The sequence below is a fragment of the Gorilla gorilla genome, chromosome 1 (assembly GCF_029281585.2).
Source record: "Gorilla gorilla gorilla isolate KB3781 chromosome 1, NHGRI_mGorGor1-v2.1_pri, whole genome shotgun sequence".
In the NCBI taxonomy this organism is placed as follows: Eukaryota; Metazoa; Chordata; class Mammalia; order Primates; family Hominidae; genus Gorilla; species Gorilla gorilla.
Genome location: NC_073224.2, coordinates 183,415,777 through 183,438,574, shown reverse-complemented (window position 1 = coordinate 183,438,574; position 22,798 = coordinate 183,415,777). Strand labels below are relative to the sequence as shown.

Genomic DNA, 22,798 nt, shown 5'->3' with positions numbered 1-22,798 from the left:
TGAGAGATAGGAGATGATATTTTACTGTTTGCTCCTAGTCTTACTGCTGCTAGAGTCATTAAGCCTTTGCAAGGCAGGGATAGGAACCATTGCTTTGTGGATTTGGAAGGAATTCCTATTATGCTATAATTCCAGAATCTGAGATACATCTGAAAAAGAGGTCAACATGACTAGGTTTTTCCATATCTCCTGCCATTGAAAGGTGTCTGCTTTCTCCATAACGCCTGATGATTTGCATCTCTAAACCACACTGGTCTCCTCCACTGCCATTCCGTTCCTTTGTTGTGGGGACCATCCGAATGGGAGCAGGGGCATCCAACTCAGTCAAGGCCTCTCTTGCTGTTTTAAACAAACCTGACATTCAGCAGGAGAAGGCTCAGGACAGCAAGCAGCAGGATGATGGTTCAATTTCCAGCTCTGGGCCCCTCCACCCTCCACGACTGTCACTCCTGCCCTCTAATCAGAACCGGGTTCTGGATGGGGCCAGCTGGGAAACTGAGAAATGTGTCGCCGTCATCGTTGTTGTTGTTGTTAAATTTAAACTCTATAGCTTTTCCAGAACTGAGAATGCAAAAGTGAATTATCCCCTCCACCTCTGAGGTCTTTGCTTTTACCTTTTTCTGTGAGTACCCTTGATAGTTATGACAGGTAAGCAGGCTAGGAGGCTTCATTAGGAGCCCCCAATTCACCTGTCTCCAGCTGAAATGCAACAGCAGTTGGACCAAGAGGTAAGAAAGTCCTACTGCAAAGAGGAGTGAGAATCAAGAGACCTGGGTTCTAATTAAATAACTATAAGATAAGAGTGCGGGGTGTAGCTAAGGCTGGGGTTCCTTTCCTTACTGTATTTTTGCCAGATATAACATCTGGCTGTCACTTCACCATTTTTTGACTCTGTTTACTCAATTAGAATAAAAATAGTTAACATTTACTGGGCATACCACATGTGCCAAGCACTGAGTTACTTTATATACATTAGCTCATTTAATTCTCAAAACCTTAGTAAGTAGACATAGTATCTCTATGTAACAGATGTATTTCCGGAGGCGCCATAAGGTTAATTTGCCACATGGTCCACAGCAGAGGGGTTCAGGTCTGAACCAGGGCATGTGCTTTTAACCCTGTGCTAAACTGAAAACCCTAAGAATATCTAGCTCTTGGGGTTTCAAGGGTGAAATGCATCCACATTTTTCACGTGTATCTCCCATACACAGTAGCACTGGACAAGAGATAACAATTATTGCAGTAACTTCTTGGCTTGTGTTTCTCCGGAACTATAGGAAAGCGCTATCTAATCCATCTTGCTGCCATTGTATGGGTTGGGGAAGCAATGCTGTTGCTCATTGTATAATGAGGCCACAGCACATGACTGCTTCAAGAAAACCTGGGAGGTCAGGAAGCACTGTAATTAAAATATCAACATAACACAAGGAAAGGGGCAAGCCACAAAGAAGCTCTCAATAGCACATTTTTTTCTAAGAAATGCTGACATCCCTTAAGGAGAAAGGGATTGGCCTTGGCAAGCAGCAAGTGAAGAGCTGCTGACCTGAAGCTCTGCTTGGGGAAGGAAGGATGGGAGGAGACACATGAACTCTAAAGAAGCTACTTTAGCATTTTCCTTTGCCCATCCTGGGGCCAGGTTAGAAAACCAGAACCATTCCCAACTAAAAGACTCTGAACGTTCCAGTGAGCCCACTGCTGCAGAGTGCAATTCCAGGCATTATGGCATTCATTTGATTCTTACAGCGATCCCCTTGAGGGAATCCAAACAGCAATCTCATTTTACAGATGAGGAAATTGAAGGTTAAAGAAATCAATGATCCACCTAATTCACATAGCTACGAGAGGCTCTGAAGAGTGTCTCTTTCCACTGCCCTGTGTCTGGGAGCAGCCCACTAGGCAAGCTGGGAATAATGCCACAGAGAGTGACAAGCATGTGACATTCCTGTCCCTGTGCTTTTCTTATCTCACCACACTCTTGGGTATAGTGGGCTCCTTTGAAGCGTTCAATTAACTGATCCTCCAACTTTCAAAAACACCTGTTCAAACCTCAGTACATGATACTGTGCAATTATTTGCCTTCCACGACAAACACCTTTTTCAGGGAAAGCCATTCTTCCTAGAAACTCAAACCCACAACTGTCAATTTGGAGCACACAGGAAAACTAGGCCTTTCATTTTTCAGTTTTCAAACACAAAGATCCTTAGTCCACCTTTAAGAAACTACTGCCAAACGGACTATTTTTCTTTTAAAGGTTGGAAAGAATTCTACTAGCCTCCCTTCCCCCTCCCCAAATTCAAGCTGTTGATTGTGTGCCTGGTTTACGATGTTATTAAAAGACAAAGAGGGGTCTCAAAGTTTACAACCAACCTCCAGAGTGGGCAAGTCAAAAGAAAACTACATGAAATGTGTACATATAACATCAGCAGCTTACATTTGATCCAGAGTAGGCAAGATAAGCTAACTGCCTATCCCCTTGAGCAGTTCATTTGGACAGGTTAGCCTTCCTGAACTGTAAGTCTGCGAGATGGAAAGGGGGCTTTGAAATCAGCCAGGCACAGGCTGAACCTGAATTTTTTATAGCTGTAGTCTTTGAGTATGTCATTTAACTCTCCCATCTGTATAACGGGGGTGATAGCACTTACTTCATATTTAGTGTTCTCAGGATTAGCTACCTTCCTTCTTGGCTAAATACAGGCCAGAGAAAGTTGGCTTCTACTTGGTATAAGTCTCTGTTGGCTCAGACATTCTATAATATGACAATACAGGAAGAAGTCAGACAGGATCCACCATAGCAGAGTCTGGACACTTACCGCGAGGATGGCAATGACGATCCCCACGGCACAGAGCACAGCGTCATTTATTGTCTCACCAGTTTTCAGTGGGTACTTGATGCTCTCATCATTGCAGTAAAACCCTCGGTGGTAAGGCTTGATGGTGCTTGTCTCGATGATGAGGAAGGGGAGGCCCGCTGTTCCAGGTGGAACCATGGCATATACCAGAAAAAAAAAGAAAAAAAGGAAGGGGAAAACATCAGTGCCAAAGAGGAACTTAAAGAAAAGACCATCCCAAATATCACTGAGAGTGATAATCATTCCTTCCATTTGTAGAGATCTACTGCCTAGAGAGAGCTTTCGCTATGCACAACCCCATTCCTCCTTTCCACACCCCCATGAGGAGAGAGGCATTATCCTCTTCTCTTCCCCAAGAGCTCGGAGGTAGGCAGTGAAAGAGCCAGAGCAGGGGTTTTCCCACTGTTCTACAATACCCTGCTAAAAATTAAAACCCAAATCGCAACATTTACTAATATAGCCCCAAATCTCATGATTTATGCTTCCAAGGGCATTGATTTCTTAGCTCTTAACCATTTCCCCTTTGAGAAGCTCACTAAGGCTGTGCTGCCTGGGGTAGTGAAGGCCTTGGAGTAAAAAAATCTGGATGTGAACCCCAGATCCAGCACTTCCTCTGGTTCCCACTCCATTTCCCTGAGTCCCAGTTTTTTCCCACAGTAAAATGAGTTGTGGTGATGACTAAAGGAGATCAACGCACACACAACCTCTAGCACAGTGCCTGGCACATAGTAGCTGCTTCATGAATGCCATTTTCCAGGCTTTTCTTTCACTGTTCAAAGAACTACCAATAAGAGTGAGCAGAGCTGAGCTTGGCCCTGCTGCCTGCAGACCTGGATAGAGGGCCCAGGGCACCCAGGAGAACCAAGTGGCTCTTGCAGTTGCTGCTGGTTATCAGTGGCCAGCTCAGATACTATTCTCTCAAAGGTCATGGCAAATGGATTCCATCACCTGCCAAGAAAAGTCCCTCACAACCTTGACTTAAAAAGCAAAGGCCCATGATAACTCTTGTCTGGATGCTACAAAAGCCTCCTAATCAGGCTCACGGCCCCCATTCCCTTCTACAGATAGCCACCAGTTTGCTTCCTGAAGGGCTTGGACCATGAGCACGTCAAAGCCTTGCTAAAGCCTCTTCAATGGCTCCCCATGACACAGGGTGAAATAAAGTCCCTAAGTATGACTTTAGGAGTTCCCATGACCTGGACATCTCTCCAGCTTCATGCTCTGCTGCTCCTCTTCAGTAAGCCTCCAAGAAACCAGTACACAGAGACTGTGGATTCATGCTATTCTCTTAGACCAAAATACCTCTTCCTCCCCAACTATCCAACTGCAATACCAAGCTCCAATGACACTTCGCAAAGTAAAAGGACCAGCTCTTTTACAAATCTTGGAACTAGCGAAGACCACCAAAAACACAGTGGCCTTTCAGCTGGAACTGCCATCTTCCAGTAATTCACCAAAATGATGAACACAAAGGGAAAGAGAAGAGGCACCCGATAGATGTTCTCTAGACCTTTTAGAAAACATGGAGTTGTTTATTTGGCCACGTATATGAGAATCTATGAGAAAGGTGATGTTGTAGACATCTAAGGGAATGGGTACTGTTCTAAAAAGAATGCCCCACAAGTGTTACCATGGCTAAACTGGAAGAGTCTGCAGTGTTCCCCAGCATGCCGTTGGTATTGTTGTAAACAAAAAAGTTAAGGGGAAGATTCTTGCCAAGAGAATTAATGTGCATATTGAGCACATTAAGCACTCCAAGAGCTGAGATAACTTCCTAAAAAACATGAAGGAAAATGATCAGAAAAAGAAAGCCAAAGAGTTCAACTGAAGTGCCGGCCTGCTCTACTGAGAGAAGCGCAACTTTGTGAGAACCAAGGGGAAGGAGCCTGCTGCTGGAACGTATTCCCTATGAACTCATGGCATAGTAGATGTTAAAAAAAATAATAAAATAAATACAAGACTTCTGGACTGTAAAAAAAAAAAAACACACACACACACACAGTGGATAATACAGCCACTATTGAATACATACTCACAATGTGTTGGGTTCTTTATACCCATTTTTGCATTGAAGTATTATTTAAGCACTACCACCCATCTTCAGGTGGAGGGAACAGAGGCTCAGAGAGAATACTGAGCTCATTCAGGGTCTCTTAGTCCACCTCCAAATGCTTAAATCCCTAATTTAACTTTGCAAATGGATTTCATTCAAATGTGAATTTCATTAGCTGAAAAATCCCAAGATAAACAGTTGTTTAAAAGATAAAATCCCATTTTTCATGTTTTTCAAAAGGAATTAAATTCATGTCATGTTGCTTGAAGTCCCAGACCACCTCTAAAAAAAAGCACCATGAACTCCACAATTTTTCAATTACTTTGGTCCAGACCGGCAGTGATAAAAATGCTCACTTTCTAAAAAGTGTATTTATGTATCACTGTGCATACACACATGGATTTATTTGGTTTTATTCTTTGGATTTATTTGAATTCTATGGCTATTTATTTTGTGACCCCTAACTGCTTCCTGCTAGAACAACAATTTACTTTATCAAATTCATACTGGTGCTTTGAAAAGAAAGAACAGCAACACACCACAGTATTGTGCCTGACCTTCTCAAAGTAAACACAGAGGGGCCGTGACAGGCAATAGCCATTAGGTTTTAAAACTTTGTCTCTGCAATGGAGGAGAGGGGGGCAGGGAAAGGCAGTGGATAAACGTTCTGGCTTAGAAATGATCTTTAGGGGTTAGGAGCCTGGGAGAGAAATCATATGGTCCCGAACCATCTTCATGCCACTGCCTGAACATTTTGAAATGCAACCAAGTTGGCTATGAAAAGTAGCTGAGAAGCCAGCAGTATGATATTATTAATAGTCTGCTTTTAAAGTTCCACATATTGAGATTTAAAAGTTGAGCTGCAGTTGCTCTGGTGCCTAGGAGCCAAAGTGTTGCTAATAAACTCAGGAAGGGAACAGACCCCAAGTTCCTTACATTTGCACTCCACTCTCAGACCTCCAGCTTCTATTTTTAATAGTGCTCACATGATAGGCCTGTAAAACATATGTTTCTATGGACAATAAAACACATATAAAAGAGTTTTGGAGTTAGACAGAACTGGGTTAATGATCTTGACTCTGCTCCCTACTACTTGAGTAAGTTATTTCACATCTCCAAAACTCCCTTTCTCATCTGTTTAATGGGAAGAATGAAATCTAACTTTAGGGTGGTTGGGATTATATAAAAATTAAAGCATTCATTCAACAAATATTTACTGAGGCTTAACTATATATATTAAGTTACAAGGAACACAAAGATGACCCAGACCCTGCCCTCAAGAAGCTTACAATCCAGCAGGGGAAGACACATATCATCAAAATCAGTTGAGAAGAAAGTCAAGGCAATAGCACTAAGTAATGCCAGCATAGAGTCCGGGACACACTGTGGACACTCAATGAATGTTAAAAAGAGAAGGGAAAAAAGCCTCACAGAGAAGGCAAGGGAAAAAAATCTGGTCAGTCCTTTGCCCACTTTTAAACTGAGAACAGTCCAAATCCTTTTTCCTCTTTCTTTGCCTATGGCTTGGGGAGGGTTTCCGGTTCTGATTATGTGGATGAAGACCACAAACAGACAAGAAATTGGAGCTGAATATGTTCTGTTTATTTTCTTGAAAGGCATGCAGATGGCATTTACAAAACCCGATGGCTTTTTTTTGTCTCCCCTATAAACTTGTGGTATTATTGAGGGTGATGCCAGTCAAATCTTGATTTTGATCCAGGAAGAGTAACCACAGATTTCCTTCAGTTGATGGGAAAAGCATAAACAACCCCCCAACTAGGCAGCTAGTCCAACTAGGCAACTAGGCAGAGATATAACACTGTGCCTTGCCCTTCCAGGACACAGAGAAGAGGCTGTTCTTCTCCAACAACCTTTAGTTCCAATACCGTCACCATCTTTATTACCAATTACTATAGTCCCTTATCACTTCATTTGGAGAAATTTCCCAGTGCTAGACACTGGAATTCTGGAAGTGAATACATCATAGTACCTGCCCCAGAGGAGTTCACAGTGTTGTAAGACAGTCAAAAAAGCAAGAACCCTGAATTATTTCTAGTGTGATGACTGACATATGCATAGAGTACACCAAGGACACAAAGACTATTCTACTAGTCTTTCAAGGTGTCCAACAGAGGGTGGGAGACTTCAGTTAACCCTTATATAAGTAGGAGGGGTTTCTAGAGTCCACGGGCTAAGTACAACCATAAAAAAATCAGTGCAGTTTAGGGATTTCAATATTGTCAGTCACAAAACATGGCTATTAAACGAATACAATTTTAAAGTTTGCTATAGAGCTAGAGGAGATGAAGGGAATGAAGGAAAGAAAGGCGAAAATACCACAAAGCATAAATAATAGGTAATATTTACTAAACAGTTAGTATGTGCCCAAACTGTCTTGAGGGTCCCCATATAAACTATTGTAGACTGACAAACCTGGCTGCCTACCACGGTCTAGGCATTGACTGGGCCACTGAAATGAAAGAGGCTACGTTCCAACCTTCAAGTGGCCCAAAGGCTAATAGGATAAACAGTCATAAAAACTAATACATTAAGCCACCCTAAGGTTCAAAGAGATTAAAGTGACTTACCAGTCACTCTGCAAGTAAGTTATGGAGCTGAACAGGTTTCAAATGATCTGACTCTGATTTTGGGTGCTTTCTATAAAGTGAGTCACTCTTCAGAGAAGGAAGCACCTATAAGTATTAGTAAATTAACTGAAGCTCAGCAAATCTCATGGCCTCTGATGAAAAAGGCACTGTTCAGAACAATCAAGGGAATGGCACTGGCTCAAGTTCACTGAACTTTCACTGTGTATCACACATGTGCTAGGTAACTAATTTCATCAAACTCTGAAGGCAATAGCCTGGAGTTTAAATGTATTCGTAATAAAAGGTGCATTACAACATTTTTGCAAAGCGTGACCAAAAAAAAAAGAATCTAGTGAGTGCAGACCGAGACCCAGACCCAAGCATTTCTCCTTCCTTTAATCAAGGATCAATTAACTTCCTATACCTCTGGGGATTTCTTGGGATGTGTAGGTTGCAGAGGAGGTGAAATACGAACTCACTGACAAACACTTAATGGGCATAAAATCAAAGCATGAAGAAAGGCCCCTGTGTTGGGTTCAGGCCTTTGAAACTTCTCTGGCTTTGAAAAACTAACACTGGGGCAGGTTGGGTGGTTTGGGGGTGGAGTGTAAAAAAACACAGACTAAGTTTTTGTGGCCCACCCATTGATAAACTCATGTGGGAAGTGTTACCCAAGTGACCTGGCCCCAAAGCCCTGCTCCCTGCAGCCACAGTTCACCTTTGCACAAAATTAAACACAGCCTCCTTCTCACAAAGTGCTTTTTAGAAAGCCCTTGGTGAGGCTAAGAAGAGAATGATGGGAAGGGTGAAGAAGGAATCTTTGCATTTTTTGACCAAAATCAGAGCACCAGGAGAGGACTTTTATGTCTTCTACATACCAGGTCCTTCATGTCATTTTCCAGAGTTGTTCAATTTTCCACTCAAAACAATCCATAGTCATTATAAAATACGTGAAGTCCAAGATCTGCGAGAATAATAATTAAACTAACATCTGCAGAAAGCCTACACATCTATCCACAAAATAATACTGGTTGCACAAAAATAGGCATCTGGTATAGCATAATTACTCAAATTGGGCAGCTATTAGAACTCTGTGACAAGGCCAGCTGCGGTGGCTCATTTCTGTAATCCTAGCCCTTTGGGAGGCTGAGGCAGTTGCATTGCTTGAGCTCATAAGTCCGAGACCAGCCTTGGCAACATGATGAAACTCCATCTCTACCAAAAAAACAAAAATTAGCCGAGTGTGGTGGTGCATGCCTGTAGTCCCAGCTACTCAGGAGGTAAGAGGATAACTTGAGCCCAGAAGGCGGAGGTTGCAGTAAGCCAAGATTGCACCACTGCACTCCAGTCTGGGTGACAGAGCCAGATCTTGTTTCCAAAAAAAAAAAAAAAAAAAGAACTCTGTGATAAAAAGTTTATACATCTTACCTACAGTACAGAGTTATGAGTAGGTACTGTTCTACCCATCTTACAAATGGAAAAACTGAGGATCAGAAATGTTCATCAGTTCACCTAAAATGCAGAGCTAGCAATGGTCCCAATTTGGACCACCTATTCAAAATATAGACTGAAGACCCTGGACCTTGAAGGAGTTTAGACTTTAGGAATTAATTAATTTAATCTCCACGATAGCTATGAAACATTGTGGGTTATTATTTTCATGTATACCCAACAGAAAACTGAGGCCAGAAGTTTTATAACTGGTACAAGGTCCCCAAGTGAGTAAATTGGTCACTGGGTTTTGAACCCACATCTGTCTGTCTTTTGGCTTATATTTTCTTACTCTACGACCTGACCCTCCCTTTCTTTATAAACATATTCCCTGTTAAAATATCACTCACTGATTTTTTTAAATCACTTAAGGCCAGAATGGTCAACACAACTATTACTTAGAGGTTCAAAATACAAATATTTATGTTGCTTGTAAGTGACAGGGCTTCTATTTAAAGTAATTAATTGCTACTGGTCTTAGAAGTGTGCAAACTTTCTTTGGTTTACGATATTTGTCCAGATTTTCAGACTGGACACAATCCAGATGAGACAAAACTAAGTTTACTATGAAGGCATTTTTCTACCTTTGAAACAGGCTGCCATGAAAAACACTTGCTGTTGGCTGGTGTGAACACGCAATATTCTGGGTCTAGAGGTCTTCCTTGGCAATCGCTCATTCTTCAGTACTGGAAAGTTCAGGCCCTTTCTCCACAAAAAGAAGACTGTTGGAACCAAAAGCAACTACGTGGTAGAAATGGAGAAACCAGTGGCAGATCTAGTCCTAGTACTTGGGTTTCCTGACCCCAAATCAAGGTCTTTAGTCCAACTCAACAAACAAGTATGGCTCTTTCCTAAGTACTGAGTACCGTGTTAGGTGCTGGGGAAAACAAAGGTGAGTAAAATACTGCAGTGCTTTTGAGTTCCCTGCCTTCTGAAAGTCTCAGTTTCCATGACAAAGAGAAATCTGTTTTAGTTTAACCATGGGCGTTAAAAAGAACTTTGGATGTCCATTCTTATTTGAAAGTGCTTACAGTGAAAACATTTTATTTTTAAAATAATTAACATCAGCCTCCTTAAAATCCCCAGCTCTAGCTGTTTCGGCCCTTTCTGTTGGATTTTTAAAGGGTTGCCACATTCATCTGCAAATAAAACAAACTGACCAGCAACTCATGGTTCATATCTTTAATTGAAAGAACTCCAAACCTCTTTTGTCATCATTATATATTTCACAAATGAGGTGTTTTATTTCTAGTGAAACACAACTACCAGAGCCAACAGGACTCATAATCCTTCCATCCCAGGTAAAGCTGAGTCACTTCCCAAGACCTCCTTCCTTTTGGATCCTCTTTAAATAAGGGAGAGTAAGTATACATTTATTGGGCACCCACTATGTGCTAGGAGCTTTGGATACATCAATTGATTTAATTCTCAAAACAATTTTCTAAATTAATTATTACAATATAGACAAAAGACCAAGGGTCAGAGAGGTTGTAATTTGTTTCAGTATCCACTCTGAGGATAAGAGGCATAAACAAGATACATAATAGAACTGTCTGACTCTAGAATTCATTCAGAGATGGGACCAGTTAGCCTTTATTGCTAAGGATACATGAACTATGTCTATTCACATATTAGCAACCTAGAAAGTCAGCTACGAAACTCTTGAAAGTGGACAAGGGCAGAAACCAAGGCTCCTCTTTAGATGTTAAGATGGAACCATACAGATCCAGCCACTCTCTCTCTGCCTCATAAGTCTCCCTTATGACCCAAAGGCATTCATTTGCAACACGGTTGCCCAGAGTTAAGACACAGCAATAGTCCCATCCATGCAAAGTATTTCTGAGCTCTTACATAAATCATCACATTTGATCTTCCTAAAAACTCCATGAAGTAATGTCTTTAACATCTGAATTAAAACAACTCCTATTTATCTTTCAAGACTTAAATATCCTTCAAGACTTAAATCTCTCCAACAAAGGATTTACTTAGCCATGTAACCCACTCTAACAGGATTAATTGCTTCTTTATTTTTTCCAATTTAATCATGATCTTTGGAGTCAGGCAGACAAGATTTCATATTCCACTCCTATCAACTGTCATTCTTGCTGTATGACCTTAACTCTCTGAACTTTATTTTTGTCACTGTACAATAAGAGTTGGCACATTAATTCCCAATGTACCGAGTTGATTAGGAGGACTAAGATGTAGTTTATAAAATAAGTTATTTCTTGCTCTTATATGTGACAGGGAGCCACCAAAAGCTTTTATGTGGGGGTAAGATGTGACCAGATTTCTGTCCAAAGCTCATGCAAGTAGCCATGGGCCCACCAGCCACTTCCCATACGCAATCTAATCTGCAGGGAAAAGCATGCTCATAAAGTCCTATAATTCCAGGAACTTCTTGGGATTGGGTAGACAAATGGGGCTTTGACAGTGGTTAGCAAGACCCGGAACCCTGACATAGGGAAGAAATATCACAGTGGGAACCCTGCCATATATTCTCAAAAGATCACATGATGCTGTATGGGAGGCAAGTCTATAATAAGGTTGAGAAAAATACATTTATTTTTATTTTTCCAGCAGTTAAAAATTCATTCGTCAGCATGTGCACTCCCATCCAAGCCATGCTACCCAGGTGTACACAAAACACCCCGTCTACGTGGCAGAATAAACAACACGTGGACTGGCAGGACATCAGACACCAGGGACAGCCAAAGTTCGAGATAGTCAAAAGGCAAGACTGGAGCCAGATGCAGTGCCAAAAGTGGAGAGGTGAGCATTATGGGAGGCCCTGCAAGAACAAAATCACCCTGGTGAGCAATCCAAGGGCACTCCAGGTATGCCACTGAGCTACATGGCCCGCGATCTAGGTCAAAGGTCACAAGCTGGCAGCCCATGGCCAAATCTGGCCTGTAGAGATGTTCCGTTTGGCCCACCTAGGGTTTAAAATGTTTTAAATTAGTTGTTAACATTTAATAACAGGCAGATAACATCCAGATTCCCAGCTTCTTAAACCAGCTCTAAAGTGTGTGGCAATGCAGGCAGTAATAACAGCGGCTGCCTTCCTGCAGGAAGCATATACACATTCTCCAGGAGCCACCTACTCCCCACTATCTCCCTGACATGAAGGCTGTCTGTGGGTTGCCATTCTCATTGAGCTTGCACTGTCAATTTTCTTATACCTGGTCCACTGTAGTCATCTATGTTAATTGCCTGGCTTTGTAAACATTTGACTTTATCCTTGCTGTAGAGAGTAAGAGTCCTTGGTTAATGACCCTTGGATAAACCTATGAAAATAGAAATAACTCGATTCCGTAATGTCTCCCATAGTAAGTAATGGCCACATTAGACATGTATATATATGTGTATATGGTTATGTGTGTGTGTGGATTTATGCGTATGTCTTAATCTTAACCCAAGACTGAGCCTCCTATCTATGTTTTCAATTATAAACCCAAAGATCATGTCAAGTCACCAGGGCAAGGTAGTTCATTTCTGCATTTTAGTTATGGGGAAACTGAGGCTTAGAAGCTAAGTAACTTGCCAAAGGTCACACAGTAAAATGAACAGGGATGTGAAACAAAGCCTTGCTGAAATAGAAAGCCCTTACCAAATTGACTCCATGAGGCTGGTGGTTAGGTCAAAATGAACATCTACCTTACTGGCCAGGTAAGGTAGCTTATCTTAATAAATTGCATGGTTATGCTTCAGAAGATACAGTGGACCCAACTTATAGCTCTCTATGTGATACTAAATGGGAATATCAGAGAGTTTTATTTTTAAAAGCAATAGCTATCTAAAATCAAAACAAAAACAATCTTCTGATAGAAGCCCACTAATTCTAAAGATTAAAAAATAAAAGCAAGGTGAGAAGGGAGTTAAAAATTAAAGTCCATCAGATATTTGTTGGCATCATAAATCTTACTCAGAATGGAGTTAGGTGCATATCAGTAATATCCTGATGAAAGTTTAGAACTGTAAGAGATCTTAATGTCATTTGTTCTCATTTAATAGATGGGAAGGTTGAGGGCCCCCACTGTCTAACATCGTAATTATTCCTTTCCCATAAATCTCCTGCACTAGCTAAGATCCTCAGAAAAGGGTTCACGTTATTTATCTCTGTGTCCCTGATACAAGGAAGGATTCCTGGCACATAGTGGGAGTTCAACAAATGTGTACTGAATAAATGCATAGGAAACAAACCAAAATCTGGAAGACCTGGCTCCCTACCAAATACACTCTAGGACTTGTGGATCGTTTTCTCCCCACTTTCTAAATTTTAACCTAATCTCTCCCACATCCCAAATCCTGTTTTTTAATGCAATCCCCCAAAACAGCACAACATCCCATACCCTAATAAAGAGTAGACAATTCCATCAGGAATTGTTTACAGGGATCCTAACCAGCTTCAAGTCTCAGATGGGTGGTTAGGGCGGATGGCTAAGAATAAGACACTTATCTTCAGTTTCCAGCCTTTTCCACATAGTGATACTATTAGAAAATACTCTATAGGGCACTCCTAGGCAAGCTGAGGAGACTGCTGCTCAGTGATTCAGCTGCCATGCCCCACCCTGCCCAGCTGCCCAAGGGCTAAGGGATCCATTTCAGCACACCCCTAACCCATTTGCTGGGATCCTCTTGGGAATTTCTGCCCTAAAGAAAGCTCCAAGTAAGAGGAAGAGCACAGATCTCAAGAAAGCAACTCAGACCTGGGTTTGAAAACCAGTTTTGCCACTGACACTCTATGTGATCTTCAGCAAGTTGCCTAATTTCTCTGAGCCTCAACTCTAAAAAGAGGATGCCAATATCCACTTTGAAAAGCTGTGAGGATGAAATATCAGAAGGCAGGTATTTAACAAAGATTAGTTCTCTTCCTTCCCAGTCCTGAAAATCTACTATCAAGCTGTTTACATGATGCCAATCAACTGGCTTGACTGGTTTCCTCACTAAGGTGGTTGGAGTAACCTGGACAGGGCTGTGTCAGCTCAGACAAGGACTGTCACTTGCATTGAGCAAGACTGGAGCCGTTCCAGGGTGCTGTGGATAGGACAACCCTCACCCTGGGAGCACACTCCCCATTCCCAGTCCTGTCAATGTTCCTTTTGTAAAACACAGAAACTTTCTTCAAATCTGACAGCTGCCACCTGCACAAATAATTCAGGGATGTAATTTTGTAACTGAATACAAACCTTGAAAGCTGAAAAGTTTGAAGTCCAAACTAATCCCTTTGACCTTCTGCCTAAACACTCACTAATCACTTTTTAATTTGTAGTTGATTTCCTCTCTCTGTGCTGTCCTTACAGGCTACATTTTCATTTTAGAAGTATCCAGGGAGTAAATGGCATTACAAAATACCCAACTGAAGTACAACTCAAACTTCTTTTCCCAGAGATCTAAGGCTTCTCCATGGCCCACTGAGTTTTCCAAATGGCAATGGGTGGCAAGAAAATGAGGGAGAAAATTCCTCTTTTGAAGGGGAAACTCCTCACTGGGAGAATTATGAGCTACAGAAGTTAATAAGATGTGGTCTCTGCCCCCCTAAAAATGCATACTCTGGGAACAACCACCCATCAACAATGTGACAAGAACTTCCACAGGGGCATTACTAAAGTGAGAGCACTGAGGACACCCTCAGCACATGACCTGGCAGCCAGCTGGCATGCAATACCTATTTACTGACTAATCCAGTAAATGAATTTGAAATACTCCTTGCTGTCATTTGAATGCCATGTCATTTGAATGCCAATTGGTATAGCCAATTTAAGGCTATACCAAAAAAAAAAACAAAAAAAAAAGATCCAGAACTGAAAAGGTTTTCTTCCCAAGAAGTTAACAAAACTGCTGCTTTGTTCAGTTCTTACTATCTCCCAACCTTTAATGCTAAGGAAAAAAATTAGAAAAGTACTTTGAGGGAGCCTGTCTAGTTCCTAAAACAATAGATGCTGAAAAGATGCTTGCTAAAAAGGAAGCGAACTGGCAGTGAAAGATGTTAATGTTGTTAAATCCAGAAGAATTTTCTTACTTGGGAAAAAAGGTTTCTACTTTAGTCATCACTAGGATTATTGTAAAATGAAATAAATTGAAATCCACTGGAGGCGTTCTATTCTGTGTGGCCATTCTTTTCGCCTACTGGGTAATGGAAACCTCAAGTGGTCCAAGGTGGATCAGCTCCGTCAATATCCTGGCAGGGAAAGTAAGTCAACACTAGTCATTGGTTCAATGAAGAAATGTCTGATATCAGTAAGACTGCACAAGCAAGTCTGGGAGTTAAGTAATAACTTTATGTTATTATTACCATCAGTTTTAGCTCTGCCACCAACTACCAGTGTGATCACAGGATCACACTTCCTCAACTGCTCTCTGGGGTTCATTTTCTTCATGTGCAAAATGAAAGGGCTGGTTTTCCCAGGTGTCTTGTGGACCTTTCTAATTTTAAGAGTTTTCGTCTTTATCCAAGGACTGCAGAGTATTTTGTAAGCAAGGTTTCATTTCCATAGCATCTTTACATGATAGAGGGGCTTCACCACCTACCTTTGTCCCAGCTGGGGTAACTGAGGAGCACTCAACTTTCTTTTAGGTTTGTGAAGGCAGACTGGCTGAGTAGAGACCTCTGGACTTCAAAGATGCTCATTGATAAAGAACAGCTCCAGAAAACACCCCAAAATCTGCAGACCTTCAGATAAAAATTGAACGAATGTTTGGCAGCTCTTGGCTCTGTTGAAGTAGTAGGCATCAGCAAAAATGGGCGGTGGGTTGGAGGGAGGTGGGAATTAACATTAGCTACCGCTAGACACTTTCCTGGTCACTTTATTGCTGCACCTCCCTTATTCTGACCAATAATCCTTTCCGGGTAAGGAGTATGAGCTTGATTTTACAAAGACTGGAAATGAAGAATAGTGATAAGGCCACAGAGAAGTAGGCCAGAAAAGGACGCTGGGTCCAGCTGACTTTCCATGGAACTGTGAAGCCACCAGATATTCTATCTTTAGGTGCTTTTAACTGGAGCTAAGGAGGGGAGCCACTCACAAACTGGGCAGCTGCTTCCTGTAGTCAGAAATCCAGGTACTCTGGGACCATCCTCAGTTGCTCCTGCAGCACCGCCCCTTCCCCCACCAGAATGGGAATAACAAAATGTAAGGCATTTGGATACACTGGGAGAACTGGCTACAGTAAACAACTCCTAGGTGGTTTGCTATAGGAACCCTATTGTTCCAGAGGGAGGCTCTTTTGCCAGAACTCTCCAGGAAGCCACTGCTGGGTAATGCATTTTTCAGCTGTTGAGAGAAAAGGGTAGTTCCTGGGATGTTTCTTCAATGGTTCTGGAAGCCAGGCCCTTAATCCTTGCAAAGCAGCAAGGAGCCAGCTTCTCTCAGAGGGACAGAATGTCTAGAGTCCCTCTTCCAAATCAAAACATAAAAACTCCCCAGCTTGCCCTTTACAACCTCTCAAAACGTGTGAATCAGGCAGAGGGGAGGAAGAGGGTTGCGAAGCCCAAGGGGGGTTCAGGCCTTCTCTATGCCCTTCCTCCCCTTGTAACCCAGCCCACCTGACCCCTCTATTGCAGTAAATTACAAAGCCCCCACTGTTCTCTCTGCCCATCCTCCTCCTCCCACCCACCCCCACACATACACTTTTTTAAAGGGCGAAATGCCAAATAACATTATTCCCCTTCACCATGGTATTGCCATGAGAGCTGCCTGGTATGTTTGCCTGAGAAATGGAAAGTTTTCATGGAAATATCAGCTTCCATGACAGCTCCCCCTTTGTGGAAGTGGCCTTGAAAAGAAGTGGAAGAATCCCCAACTGGAATCTAATTGGAAGGACAAGAGGGGAGAGCAAGGCCCCCGGAATTGTTCAAAGGCCTGAGGAATACTTGACTGTGGCTTTGGGAACCCATAGGCCTTTGCGAACTCTGGCAAAGCCCCACTCTCCACCCTCCCTCCCTGTCCTACTGCACAGTGTTGTACTCTGTCGTGGGTAGCCTCACCTCAGAATGGAAACTCTATAATATAATGTGAGGGGGAGGGAAGCACTTACAGTATATACATATTATCCACAGATGTACACAGGTATCCTTGCGCACAATGTGAACTGCAGAAAACCATTTCACAGCCCATGTTAATCAAGCGAACACCAGAGAAATCAAAAATGGCTTTCTGGGTTTGGTTTGGTTTGGTTTGGTGGTGGTGTGCAATTAGCAGACCTAGATACAAGTCCCTCCCCTTCCACCTCTGCCAAGTCGTGGCAGTGTGACACTTGATTAGTGAATTCTCAGGACCTTCGTTTGCTCATCTTCAAGACAGGTCCTGCAGTCTAGAAGAGCTGACATGAGGATGGCAGAAGAGATGGTGTGGTAAGCAGCCTGCCTGGAACAGATGCACACACACGTTTCCTCCTCCCCTCCCCACTCAAAGCATGAAGGGGAAGGAGAAGATGCCTGGGAATGGGACAGGATCCGTGAGAAACAATCTCTCCTATCATACCCCAAGTACTTCTGAGAGCAAACGGCATATGTGAGCTCCTACTTGTCCATCAAGATGATAGAATAGGTCTTGGCGAATTAATTATTCAACAAACTTGCCCTTCGCAAATCCCATCCAAAGAAATGGTTTGATGCCTTTCAGTGCACTGACTATACAAAATACTGAAAAGACCAGTGCACTTCAAAAGCCTCACAAAACCCAGGCCAGGGTTTGGCAGGAGTTCCTCAGCCACTGGGTTTTTCTGTGTGTGGTTTATAATAACATGCAAACCTGATGCCAAGTCCTAATCTATTAAGGGACTGCCAATTAGCAGAAGGCTTAGAGCTGCAGGTTTGAGAACTGGGGAGCAGGTCTAATTAGGCTTGCAAATCATTTCTCTCCATAGCCCCTTGCATCTGACACAAGGTATTACTGGCTGACTGTTCCGGATATGTTCTTTCTATATTCCTATGCACATTGGTTTTTGTTTGTTTGTTTTAAGGTTCCAGACCTGAAGGCTAAGGCATATTTTCATGTCTGCCTCCTAAATGTAAAATTGGGGATTACCCTCTGGACAGTGATTTTCAGATTTAGCCATTCACCATCAGAGGCACTTATTAAAAAAAAAAAAAGAAAGAAGGAGAGATAGATAGATAGACTGATTCCGGGCCCTGCCCAGATCTACTTGACCTGAATTTCAGGGGAAGGGCATGAGAATTCTGATTTTTAATAAGACCTCCAAGTGATTTTATCCCAAGGTGATTTGAGAATCACTACTCTAAAACTTAAAAATTTCATTTTTAAATAAAAGGGCTTAAAAAAATTGATATATAATTTACATAGCATGCAATTTACATATGCATATACCAAGTCAACACAATTTTAAACCACACTGAATATACAATATTTACTGAGAACCTTATTGTGTGCCAGGAGTGGGAAATACTGAGATGAGTAAAACAGGGTTTCTGCCCTCAGAGAGCTCCTGGTTCTCATAGAAAAATTGATCTTTCCCCTACAGGGACCCTGTGAGGACTCAAACCTGCAGTTCTCCTCTCCCTTTCTCATCAGCCTAGTTGGGAACTTAGCTTTCCAGTATCTTTCCCAGGACAACTTTAAGAAAGAAACAGGATGATTTCAGATGCTAAACATTAGCAGCCTATCTTAGAAGAGGAGAAAAGCCTGAGAAACATATGGCTTCAAGATACAGGAGAAAATATGTGCCTCAGGACTGCCTAAAGACAAAAACTGAAAGAGGGGAGTAAAATGCAGAGGCCCTCTGCGCAGCAGAAAAAGTCCTGGGCTGGGGGTCTCAGGAGTTCAAGGTTGGATTCTTCTGCGAATGAAGAAAGTCCCTTTTCTTCGCTGAGCCTGTATTAAAGAGAAGAGGCTAGACTAGCTGGTCATGTCCCAAAGCAAATTCAACATGGACATTTCATCCTAGGGCCTTCATCAGAGTTTATTGTTAAGTTTTACCTGGGAGATGTGCAACCCAGAAGAACTTGGTTTCCTCAGAGCATTCTGAGAAATGCTGGCCTAAATAACCTCTAATCAGTCCTAAAAATATGATTCATGTGTGTGGCTTTCAAACAAGACTGATTTCCTAGCTGCAGGGCCAATGTTTAATATTTATCCTCTCCACAGTCCTGGATATCCCAGCAGGGACTCAAAATATGACTATGTCTGGGGAAGGGAGTGGCACGGCAAGGCTGTGTTTTAGAAAGTACACCCTGCCAGCCAGACATGTGGAAGATAAACTGGGGTATGGGAGCTTTAGTTAGCTGGCTCCTGCTAACCCAGGTGTGACCAACCACCTTTCCAAGGAAAAGCCTTCTGCACTTGGAGACACATCCCATCACCCTGAATGAGGTGCATTAAGGCCTCTTACAGCCATGACACCACACCAGGTCCTGGACAGCACAGCTCAAATAAACACTGCCTGCTCTCCAAGAGCATCTGGGGCTGGTTGCCTCTTCCCTTCAAACACCTCTCTGAAACTCATTGCTGGAGTTTCCCTACATAGACTCCCTCAGGTTATCTTAACACATATATTCAGGACCATACCTAAGACTAAATTCGCACTAAATAGCAAGAGAAGGGCAATCTATCCACTGGCAACTGACGTACAATGGCAAACAGTAGCATGTATACAGTTGTGTATGTGGATTTTGGAGTCAGATACACTTCGGTCCTAATTTTAACCTAAAACAAGCCAACTAACCTCTCACAGTGATGTGGGAGGAATAAAACCGAGTGTGCGAAGAAGGTTCATACAATGCCTGGCACACAGAAAATGCTCAGTAAATGTTACTCGTATGAATATGGAATGATGTGCCTTCTGTAAGAAGGAAAGAGACAAGTGTTGTCTTGGCCCATAAAGAGATCCATTATTTATTTCACATACTGACCACGTATTATGCAAGTCATCAAGCCTTTGGCTTTTCCCCCCGACTTTGGCTTTTTTTTTTTATGAGACTCGAGTGGGTGATTGAGAATATGGATAGCAGAAAAAGCACAGGTTTTGGGGTCAAATAGATTTGTGTTTAAAGCTTAAAGCTTAGATCTACCTTTTTTTTTAGTCCTGTGATATTAAGCAGGCTGCTAACCTCTCTAGGGCATCTGTAAAACAGGCTAGAATCAATCTTGATGGGTTACTGTGAAGTTTAGAAATACAGTGCCATGGCCGGGCGCGGTGGCTGACGCCTGTAATCCCAGTGCTTTGGGAGGCCGAGGCGGGTGGATTATGAGGTTAGGAGATACAGACCATCCTGGCTAACACGGTGAAACCCTGACTCTACTAAAAATAACAAAAAATGAGCCGGGCGTGGTGGCGGGCACCTGTAATCCCAGCTACTCGGGAGGCTGAGGCAGGAGAATGGCGTGAACCCAGGAGGTGGAGCTTGCAGTGAGCCGAGATCGCGCCTCTGCACTCCAGCCTGGGTGACAGAGCAAGACTGCATCTCAAAAAAAAAAAAAGAAATACAGTGTCATATATAAAGTATACTCAATCCACGGAAAGTATTGTTATTATTCATGGTCTTCTCTCAAAATACATTAGAATAAAGAAAGATGACTAGGATAGCTCTTTGTCTCTGTGTGAGAGTATTTCCCTCCCTTTAAAGCAGGCAAGGGAAACAGCCTATGTAGAGTTTTAAAGATACCAATGTCTTTTCAATGTTCCATTATTTCCAGCTAAAGGAAAATAACTGGGGATTTTCTTAGCACTCCACATTGGTTTAAATAAAATGTGTCTTGGAACTTCCCAAGTTCACTTCACACTCATAGTCAATCCCTATCTCTGTTTCGCAGTATTTTTCACTCTCCCTTCATTCATTTATTTTTTCCCAATAAATATTTATGAAGCACCTACGATGAACAGAGCACAGACTTAGGAGCAATGGGGTATATGTGGTGATCACAGTTCAAATGTTATTTTGTATTCATGTGAGGAAATTAAGAAAAGGAATTTTAATTTGCCAAATGATACTTAGTGGAAAGGGACAGAGGTGGCCATGCCCTGCACAACTCCGAGGAACACCACTCACAGGCTTCAATCTCAGTTAGGGCTGAAACCAATGCTGTTGCCACTTCCACTCCTCCATCATGGAAGCAGCTGAACCGGCCCCATCTAATCCCTCCTGCTTGGTGACTTCCCCGGGGACTTTTGTCTGTCCCCTGCACATGGACACCGTAAGGACCATGGGCTGGCTGGTTACATTAGCTCGTTATTGTTATACTGGTTCTGGCCTTCCCTAGTGCCTGTTGGGGTGTGTGTGTGCAATTTGCCATAATCACTTACGCAGGAGAAGGAAGGCCAAACACTAAAACAAAACAAAACAAAACAAAACCAAAAACAAACAAACAAAAACACCCAAAAACCCAAGATGAAGAAACAAGACAAAAATCGATGATAAGTATCCAACACTGCCTACTTTTACTATGGAATGTGGTCCAATTACCAGGGAATTATTGGCATGCCAGTTAGCCTCTAGGTCACTGTGTCCCTGAACAGAACAATTTGTGAAACATGCTTAACAAGGGCCATCATGCTTGGCTAATTTCTTAATTTTTTGTAGAAACAAGGTCTTGCTATGTTGCCAAGGCTGATCTTGAACTCCTAAGCTCAAGCAATCCTCCTGCTTCAGCCTCCCACATCGCTGGGGATTACACGTGTGAGCCACATACTTTAAATTCAATAAAAAGTTTTAGGTAAGTCTAGTGTGTGTGCTTAACCTGCTTTTTAAATAACATGATGATGCAGGCTTCAACTGGCCAAACTTAGTTAAATTTAGCAGTTAATAACCATCAAACAGTCTCACACTAATCAAATTCAGATCGAGGAAGACATTTTTTTCCCCCGGTTCACAGTATTTTCTATTCATGAGTAGGAAACAGGATGTGATGAAAATGTACCATTTTAGAGTCAGGCCTAAATTCAAATCAAACTACTTGGCTTGGGCCTCAATTTCCTCACACATAATTTGAGGGGTAGAGAGAAGAGGTTTAAAGGTAAATTGTGCCCTCTCCCACCAAATTCATGTTGAAGTGGTCACCCCCAGCACCTTAGAGTATGAAGTTATTTGGAGATAGGGTCTTCATAGAAGTTAAAGTGAGGGCATTAGGGCGGGCTGTAACCCCATATGACTGGTGTCCCTATAAAATGGGGGAATTTGGTCACAGAGATATATAGAGAGGTGAGATTACACAAAGATACAGGAATACTTCATTATGAATGATGTTAAAGGGTCATTGATCAAGTAATGATAAAATAATTTTAATTATGAAGACTATTAGAACATAGAAGATCATATGTATATATACCTAATAACTGAAACAAAATCAACATGAGTAAAAAGAAATATGGAAAATGGCAATAGTATTTGTGGTAGATTATGAGTGATGTTCCCTGTCTTTTCCAAATCTTAGGTGGTATAGTTTAAAGCATCAATAATGATAAATGAATTTACCTTTAGAAAAAAGCAACATTTTTATGCTAGTGTCAAAAATGACTTGGGTTTTTGAGACCCTGTCTCAAAAGAAAAAAAAAAAGTTTCACTTCAGGAAAGGCCAAATTTAAAAACTGGTCTGGGTGGTTCAGGGAGGGACAGTATAGGTGAATGTAGTGTGAAGTATTTATCAAGAAGGACTGTCCCTGGGCAGGCAGGTGCAGTAGCTCGCGCTTGTAATCCCAGCATTTTGGGAGGCTGAGGTGGATAGATTGCTTGAGGTCAAGAGTTTGAGGCCAGACTGGCCAACATAGTGAGAGAAGAAAGAAAAAGAGGGGAGGGGAGGGGAGGGAGAAAGAAAGAGAGAGAGAGAGAGACAGAGAGAAGGAAAGAAAGAAAGAAAGAAAG

At 42.1% G+C, this 22,798-nt stretch overlaps 1 protein-coding gene and 1 pseudogene across 1 annotated transcript in view; one reads left to right on the top strand and one right to left on the bottom strand.

Moving 5' to 3' along the window:
- PLPP3 (phospholipid phosphatase 3) overlaps positions 1-22,798 on the bottom strand; it is an 84,820-nt gene that overhangs the window by 39,337 nt on the left and 22,685 nt on the right. The window contains exon 2 of the mRNA XM_004025865.5: positions 2,812-2,969. Coding sequence (XP_004025914.1) covers positions 2,812-2,969 — 158 coding nt within the window. The remainder of the gene's footprint in view (positions 1-2,811; positions 2,970-22,798) is intronic.
- Positions 4,309-4,775, top strand: LOC129526180 (large ribosomal subunit protein eL21-like; annotated as a pseudogene).